Genomic DNA, 7967 nt, shown 5'->3' on the forward strand with positions numbered 1-7967 from the left:
TGGAGTGAGCAGAGGGCAGCGGTCAGCAGATCAGCAGAGGGCAGCGGTCCGCAGAGGGCAGCGCCGCCTCTGAGCATGCGCCGTGGCTGGATGAACGTATGTGTATGTCAGCAGGGAGCGGCCGAGCCGGCAGCCACAGCCCACAGCCTCCCTACCTGCGTGGCGGGCACCGGGTAGGGATAGTCTGCCTGCTGCGCCGCCGCATACCGCGTGGCAGAGAAGATGGTGATTCCAAGGTTGTTGTTCTCCTTCTTGAGCAGGTCGGTGATGTCAAAGGCGTGGGGTCGGTGGGCGTTGGCGGCGCGCCCCACCGGAGCGCCGTTGAGCTCGATGGCGGCCACTGCGGGCGTGCGGCGCGGCGGGCGGGTGGCAGGCGCGTGCCAGCTTCAGGTGCCCTGGATGTGCCGCCTCCCTACAGCCCGCAGCCAGCAGCTGCCAGCTGCATGAGCGATCCTGCCTGCCTGCCCTCGGCTGCCCGCTCCAGCCTGGCAGGCCGCACCGGTGTCGAGGCCATCGATGTGAAGCAGTACGGCGCGGTTGCGCAGCAGCTTGCGGGGCACGTCAAAGAGCACAGAGAAGGTCCAGTTGTCGTACGCCGCCCAGCGCTGGTTCAGCTCGCTGTACCTGCAGGCAGTAGGGAGGCAGGGGAGCATGGCAACAAACAGCTGCTCTGCAGGCGGGCGCAGAGGCGGGGTACCGCCGACGGCCCGCCCGGCCCAAGCTGGGCGCCGCTGGCTGGACTCACCTGTACAGCGAATTGCCCTCCAGCCCGGCCTGCTGCATCAGCTGCATGGCTGTTGAAGGCAGCTCCACGCCTCCCACCGAGACGTTCCCTGAACCCCGGTCGTTATCCAGCCACCAAGTGGGCCACGCATCCCACACGTCAGGAGCGCAGACAGCGGGCTGCGCTTGCTGCAGCAGCAGCAGCAACAGCAGCAGCAATCGGGTGATCGAAACACACAGCGGCATGTGCGAAAATGTTCCCACGACAGCACAGGGCACGCTTAGGGAGCAACAGAGCTTTCGGATCAGAAGGATAGGGCGTCCACTGCATCTCGCGCTGCATTGCACTTGGCGCGCCAGCTGGCAGGCCGCCAGCTCTGCCGCCCATGCCCGTTGCCGATTCCTCACTTGACTGCCTCTCCTGGCAAGCACCCTGGTCAGATAGTGCGTCACAAAAGAATAGAGTGTGGTGCAAAAGCGTTAAAACTCAGTGCTTGCAGTGATGCCAAAAACAGGGTGCTGTCTGTGTCAACGAGTGCCCGCCGCGTGCATACCATTAGCCGCCTCACCGCACCGACCCTCCGTCACTGCCGCCGGTGCTGCTGCCGCCGCCGACAGACGAAATGTCTGCCGCCGCGTCGTCCGCTGCGGCCGGAGCCTCCGCCGTCGCCGCGCCTTGCGCTGCCTGCTCGCCGCCGTAGCAGCCGGAGAGCTTGAGCACGGCGCCGACAGGGAGGTGGTCAGAGGGGTGCCACCGGTTTGGCAGGTAGCACTTGCCCACCACCTCCCGCAGCTCCTGCTGCAGCGGTCGCATGACCGCCGCCACAGGCATGTGGCGGCTGCACCAGATAAAGTCCAGCACGGCATGGTCCTGCGCCACCTTGTGGGTGAAGGGCTGGCGGTATCCCGAGGACTCATAGGCCTCGTGCAGGGCAAAGGGGTGCGCGATCGTCTCCTTGGTGGTTGGCACCTGCAGGGCGGCGAGCCGGGAGGGTAGCAGGCATGTACAGGGCGGCTCAGAGCAGGAAAGGCCTGCCCACAGTTGTGTGCACGCATGCAGGGCTCGCAGCTCAGGCTCGGCGGGCACCGCAGCACACAAGCAGCAGCAGCGGCACGCGCGCTTCATCATGGTGCCCACCTGCGGGCAGCAGGCGTCGGTGTGGTTGCGCTCCAGCCGGCCGCGGCGCAGCAGCCAGCAGGGCGAGTCCTGATCTAGGGAATTGAAGTCGCCACAGATGATGACGTCCGCCGCCTCCGCCGCTGCAGCAGCACACATGACGGGCAGCCTTGGGAGGGGGCGGCACCGGCAGCATGCAGACGACAGCAGGGAGGTCGACGTGGCTACCACCAGCCCCCTTTGGTGCTGCTGCCACAGTCGCAGCCGACGACAGCCGCGCGGCGGCCAAGCTCTCTCACCGTCCTTGCTGCCGATGTGCCCCTCCAGCCGCTGCAGCGCGTGCTTCAGCTGGCTGATGCGGTCGTTGGGGCGGTAGGGAGAGCCCTCCAGGTGCACATTGGCTAGCCACACTACCTGCAGCGGCAGCAGGTGGCAGCAGGTGGCAGCAGGTGGTCGTCGGACACACGCCGAGCAGCACAGCCCGCCCCTGCACAGGACACTTGCAGCAGCCATGGCGGGCACCGGCCGCAACCCGCCGGCTAATCGCTTGTGCTGGGCTGCTGCTGGGGAGGATTCAAGCAGGAGGAGTGAAGCCAGGGCGGCCTCCCAGCCACGCTGCCTGCATGGACGCCTCCCGGCCCACCTGCCCCTCCGCCGGGCCCGGCTCCACGACCTCCAGCGCCGCCAGCAGCACCCGGCTGCGCTCCTTGCTCCACGCCAGCCGCAGCTTGCCCTGGCGGTAGAACAGGGCGAGCATGAAGTCGCTGCCGGTGGCTGCCGCCCGCGCCTGCACCACCGCCGTGTAGCCCAGGGAGGCCATGAAGGCCTTGAGCTCCATCCACCTGCACCGGGGAGGGCACGGGGCAGCGGGTGGGTGGTGCGGCGGCAACGGCACGGCAGCAGGAGCCGGCTGGCCGGTGCTGGTGCCACACCGAGCTGCTGCCTGGCACGACCGCCTGTCGCTAGCTGCCGGACAGCCACCTCACCCATCCACCCACCTGTCCACGGTGACCTCCTGCAGCGCGATGAGGTCGGCGCCAAACGCCTCCAGCTCCGCTTGCAGCCGCGCCCAGCGATAGTCGGGGTCGAGGTACTGAGCAAAGACGTATGGGAAGCGGCGGCCGGTGGCGTACCGCTCGCACAGGATGTTGTAGCTGACCAGGCTGAGCTCGCCGGGCTTGCTGGGCAGCGGCCTGCCGCGCGGCAGGAGCCGCACGCTGTGGCGTTGGTGGTGGTGTGGCGACCGCTGGGCGCGGCGCCGGCGCAGCCACGTGAAAGTGAGGCCCAAGGCGACCGCCGCTCCCGCCGCCATCACCCGCCCATCCACCATCGCCCGCCTCGGCTGCCGCAGCAAGGGCGGCAGCGTCTTCCTGGTGCCAACAGCCAGGGGCAGGGCAGGCAGCGAGGCGAGCAGGCGGTGAGCGAGCGGCGGCGAGAGCAGCGGAGAGAGGCGCTTGACCCACGCCACAGGGATGGAGATGCAAGGCAGAGAGTGACGGACAAAATGCAGTTTGATCGCGAAGCGGCGCTGTCCACATTCGAGCCGCTCATGTCCCGCCCGTCTCGCCGCTCCGCCCCTAGAGCCGCCCGCGGACAGCGGTGCTCCCTCTAGTAAGCCTTGTGGAGCCCTAAGCCGAATTTTAAAGAATACATATCTGACAAAATCAAGCTATCAGCACACCCTGCGCTGACCTGCAGCTAGCATGTCTGAACAGCCCAGCACCTGTCGGCCCGCGGGGGCGCCGCACTCACGCCTGCCAGCTGTCTCCTGCCAGGGCCTGGGCCGCCTTGATGCTGCTCTTCTGCTCCTTCTTGCTCTCCGGTGCCGCCACCGGGGCCACCATGGCCGCGCTGCCAGACTGGTACAGCCTCTCGAATTCGAGCGCATACTGGTTGCCGCCGTAGTTGCCACTCCTGCACTTGCACCGGGGGCGGGAGGGAGGTGCGTGCGGGCATCGGTGTGAGCGCCCTCGGCGGCCCCCGCCGCAGGTGGCGCCTCGCGCTCACCTCACACGGGCACCGCAAACGGGTTTTCCGACAGCGGCGGGTCGGCGGCGCTGCGGAAGGTGGGGCCCGACACCGCGCCCAGGCCCGCCACTGACCCCGACAGCTGCATGTCGGCGCCAATGTTGTGGGACATGGGGGGCATGCCGGCCTTGCCGCCGTAGCCGCCGTCGTCGGGGGAAGAGCGCTTCATGTCTTGGATCTCGCCCCCAAAGTACAGCAGCTGCAAGCATGGTGTTGAGTTCAAGGCGGGCGGGGGGCGGCGTTGTGCTGGACGATGTGGCTTCTGCCAGGGAGCAGCGGGGCAGGCAGGGGGCGTGCGGCCTGCCTCTGCATGCCGTGCCCAGGCGGGCTCACCAGGAGGAGGTTGCAGATGATGGTGATGACCTGGCCGGCCATGCAGGCCTGCGCCGAGGTGCGCAGCGCGCCCTCATATGTGGAGATGACGACGTTGGAGCGGTCGGCGGCCAGCATGAGGCACACGCTCACCATGGCGATGAACAGCTGCTTCCTGCGGGCAGCAAACTCACTCCGGGAGGGTGAGGGGCAAGGCAAGTGCATTGATGCCTGTCAAAGATACCAGGGCAGCTGCTTACGTCAGGTACAGGCCACGGACGCGGCCGCACTCGGCCACCGACAGCAGCACCAGGAGGAAGAACTCGAACCAGACAGTCCACCTGCAGCAGTGGGTGGGGCAAGGGCCGGGTGATGAGCACAGCATCCACCCGCGCTCTCGCACAGCTGCTGCAGCTCACCAGATAAAGGCGGTGGTGTTGGTTGTATCGCAACCCTCCGCGAAGCCCTTAAGATCCTGGCCACCGATGCTGATGTTCACCTCCTTGCCCAGGTACCCGCCGCACTTGGCCTGCATGCCCGCCACGCCTCCTAGCATGATGATCCAGCTGAGCCAGGAGGTGGCAAACACGGTGTAGGCTGCACAGCGGCGAGGGCGAGGCCAGCACATAGTGAGCGGCGGGCGGCAGCGGCGGCGGCAAGCGGCGGTTGGTGGCGCAGCCCACGCTGCCACACTATGCCGCCACATACGCTTTCATTGCGTCTGTTTCTTGTGCTTGGAGGACGGCATGCAGAGAGTTGGTGTGGTGGCCGGAGACAGCCAACCGGCAGCAGCAGCACCCGCCGGCGGGGCTCACCAAACATGGCCCCTAGTATGCTGCACACTCGCGCTGCGCTCGGCATCTTTCTAAACGCTCCCTACAACCACGCTCGGGCACCTGCCGCTCAGCGGGAGACTCGAGGGCCAACCGGGGCGGTGCGCGAGGCGCCTCGACAGCACGCGCGACCAGCAAAAGCCCTTGAAATCGGAGAATATGAACTCAGGATGCTATCGAGGGTTGAAAGAGAGCACGAGGACATAGTGCTGAGCTGGTCAAAGGGGTGCCAGCATGCTGCGCTCCACCTCACCACCTATGCTCCTTCACAACAATCTTGCTACTTTACACATAGTGACGGAGTCGGTGCAGCTTGCCACCCAGCTGTCACTCATCGTCGCTGCTGCCGCCCATGCCGCCAGCCTCCCCTTCCTCATCGCTCGCCTGCCTGTCCCAATCCTTCATTTTGTTGCCGCCTGCATGCCCAGCAGCAGAGCGGCAGATGCGTTGATGGAGGCTGTATGCAAGCTCCAGACATTCCACTGCACCCAAGGCTGGCTGCACAGCAATGGCAGCCTGACAGTCCCAGTCCTGCTGGTGCCCACGCGACCCCCAACCCTTCCCCACCTTGCAAGCCCACAAAGCCCTGCTTCAGAACATCCCAGCCTCCCGCATCCTCGTCCTCGCTGCTGCTATCCGCCGCCGCCGCCGCCCGCCGCTGCTGTTGCTGCTGTTTCTTGCCGGCCGCGGGCGCCGCCGCGGCCGCAGCCGCGCCCTGCTGCCGCGCCGGCGCCGACGGCACCAGCGGCTGGTCGGGCTGGCCATCCGCCCGCACCCCGCTGCTGCGCTTGAGCTGCGCCAGGAACGAGGCCTTGCCCAGCTTGACCGCCTGGACGCGGCTGCCCGTCGCCTCCTCCGCCTCCCGCAGCTGCTTCTGCGCCTTGGCAATGGCGTTGAACAAGCGCACCACGCCCTTGGTGGCCAGCCGCGCCAGCGCCTTGTCCTGCTGGTCGGCGGCGGGGTCCTGGCCGCGCCGCCGCGGCACCTGCGCCACGCACACGGAACCGGGGACGTGCGGTCAGTTGTGGGCATGACACCTGCCCCTGTGCAGCACTCGGTCTGCACTGTGGTTCACCAGACACGGACCAACCATACAGCCAACGAACTGATAGCTACGCCCTCCAGCGATCTCATGCCATGCATTTTGGGCCCTGCACCGCACCACCCGCGCCAGCGCACCACGTGCCCCCGCTTCTTCATCTCCTGCCGCAGCTTCTTGGCCTCCCGGTCCGCCTGCTGCTCCTCCGCGTCCTCCGCCTTGCGCTTGGCGATCGACTTGCTGGTGGCGAGGATGGGCGCCACGGCAGCACCCCCCGCCGCCGTGGGCCTCGCGGCCTCCGCCGCCTTCTTGCCGCTGCCTTCCAGGATCATGGCAAAGGCCTTGGCAAAGGAAGCCGACTTGCCGCCCTCCAGGAAGCCGGCATCGCGCTGCTGCTGCCGGCCGCCGCCGCCGCCCTCGCTGTCGCTGTCGCTGCTGCCGCCGCCGCCGCCTGCGCCCGCGTTCCCCTCCTCCCCCTCCTCCTCGGCGTCGCTGCCGCTGCCAGGAGGGGCGGCCTCCAGCTCATCATCTGCAACAAAATGGCAGCAATGGCAGGAGGGGAGGCAGGCTGAGCAGAAGGTGCCCCCAAGCGAGGCTGGGGAAGCAGAGTGCAGCAGTGCGAAAGCCTGCTCCACATTGGCTGTGCCGCTGAGCCATGGAGAGCTACCCACCGCTCCAGCCCTCGCTGCCCTCATCTGCGCCCTCCTCCTCCTCCTCTCCACCAGAGCTACTCGCGGCCTCAGGCTCCCCGCCATCGCTGCCGCTGGCGTCGCCGTCGCCGCTGCTGGGCTCCTCATCGCTGGCCGCCTCAAAGTCTTCGGCATCTGTGTATCAACATCGCATCGTTGCGGGTGGGTAGGGGCTGGGCAACCAGCAGGCAGCAGGCGGCATGCAGCGGCCCTGCGACATATGTATGTCCTACCTGCTGCTAGAGCGCCTTTTACCGTCAGGTCTGCTGCTACCGCAGCCTCCATGCCTGCCGCTGCTGCGCCCGCGCGGGGTGTCAATGGTCGCACTTGTAGGTCACCTAGCAACGCATGCAGCGAGCTGATCGAGTGCGCAGCCGAGTGGAGGTGTTGGCACGCTGCTCAGATGCCTCCAAGACGGCCTCTGGGCTCCGCATTTTAGCCACTTTCTTGGGCTCTAGCCGAGCTGGCAAGTCTGCCCTGAGGGAGTGTGGATGCCCCCGGGACCCAATCCCTCAAGCCTGATTACCCTGTGGAGTCAAGAGGGAGCATGGCCGTTGCTGCCGTCCTCTCCCTGCAGCCCGGCACTCGCGGCACTGCGTCGGCTAGCACCTCCGGCAGGCCCTGGGCTCCCCTGAGCTCCATCGCAGGCGGCCGCTGGCGCACAGCAGCAGCAGCAGGGGCGCGGCAGCAGCGGCGGCCAGACGGCCGGCAGAGCATGCAGCCGGTGCAGGCGGTGGCCGAAGCGGAGGCCGCCGTGTCTGCCAACGGCGCCCCGGGTGAGCCCAGCTCTGCGCATTGTGCATAGCGACTCGCAGGTGCAAGGGGCTGTCGTCGCAGTCCGCAGGCTGCCTCGGCGGGTGGGGCATACTGCCGCTAGACTGCCCGCCAACCTCTCCTCTCGCCTCTCCCGCCCGCTTGGAGCTGCAGTGCGCACAGCTACCGTGCAGCGGCAGACCAAGGAAACGAACGTCAAGGTGACCATCAATCTGGACGGTACCGGCGTGTGCCACTCCAAGAGCCAGGTACGTCGGCGCGGGCCGGACTGGCGGGGCGCGCTGGCTGGCGCTGGTGCTGCCTGCGTTCGGTTGCCGCTCCCCACCAATCCCCCAGCCAACCCTGCACCGTCCCGCGGCCTCCGCCCTCTCCATGCCTCCACCTGGCCCTCCCTCACGCTGTCCTCCACCTCCCTCCTCTCTGTCTCCCCGCTCCCTGCGCCTCTGTCCTCG

General features: G+C 67.6%; 4 protein-coding genes across 4 annotated transcripts in view; 1 reads left to right on the forward strand and 3 right to left on the reverse strand.

Moving 5' to 3' along the window:
- Positions 1-792, reverse strand: part of CHLNCDRAFT_137626 (hypothetical protein) — a gene marked incomplete at both ends in the record, with an annotated part of 6821 nt that extends 6029 nt beyond the window's left edge. Inside the window, 3 exons of the mRNA XM_005851326.1 lie at positions 156-340; positions 500-624; positions 746-792. Of these exons, the coding sequence (XP_005851388.1) occupies positions 156-340; positions 500-624; positions 746-792 (357 nt within the window). The remainder of the gene's footprint in view (positions 1-155; positions 341-499; positions 625-745) is intronic.
- A 496-nt stretch (positions 793-1288) lies between these two features.
- CHLNCDRAFT_137627 (hypothetical protein) lies at positions 1289-3170 on the reverse strand (the record flags this gene model as incomplete). Its single annotated transcript, XM_005851327.1, has 5 exons — positions 1289-1693; positions 1862-1983; positions 2140-2254; positions 2484-2682; positions 2839-3170. The coding sequence occupies 5 exons, from the start codon at positions 3168-3170 to the stop codon at positions 1289-1291; spliced, it is 1173 nt and encodes a 390-aa protein (XP_005851389.1).
- Positions 3171-5340: 2170 nt separating this feature from the next.
- On the reverse strand, positions 5341-7026 carry CHLNCDRAFT_137629 (hypothetical protein; the record flags this gene model as incomplete). The annotated part of the gene is made up of 5 exons (XM_005851328.1): positions 5341-5429; positions 5581-5998; positions 6193-6581; positions 6724-6876; positions 6975-7026. The coding sequence occupies 5 exons, from the start codon at positions 7024-7026 to the stop codon at positions 5341-5343; spliced, it is 1101 nt and encodes a 366-aa protein (XP_005851390.1).
- A 262-nt stretch (positions 7027-7288) lies between these two features.
- The window catches only part of CHLNCDRAFT_137630 (hypothetical protein), a gene marked incomplete at both ends in the record, with an annotated part of 1911 nt that continues 1232 nt past the window's right edge, over positions 7289-7967 (forward strand). The window contains 2 exons of the mRNA XM_005851034.1: positions 7289-7517; positions 7669-7763. Of these exons, the coding sequence (XP_005851096.1) occupies positions 7289-7517; positions 7669-7763 (324 nt within the window). The remainder of the gene's footprint in view (positions 7518-7668; positions 7764-7967) is intronic.

Source organism: Chlorella variabilis, assembly GCF_000147415.1.
Source record: "Chlorella variabilis unplaced genomic scaffold CHLNCscaffold_2, whole genome shotgun sequence".
NCBI classification, from domain to species: Eukaryota; Viridiplantae; Chlorophyta; class Trebouxiophyceae; order Chlorellales; family Chlorellaceae; genus Chlorella; species Chlorella variabilis.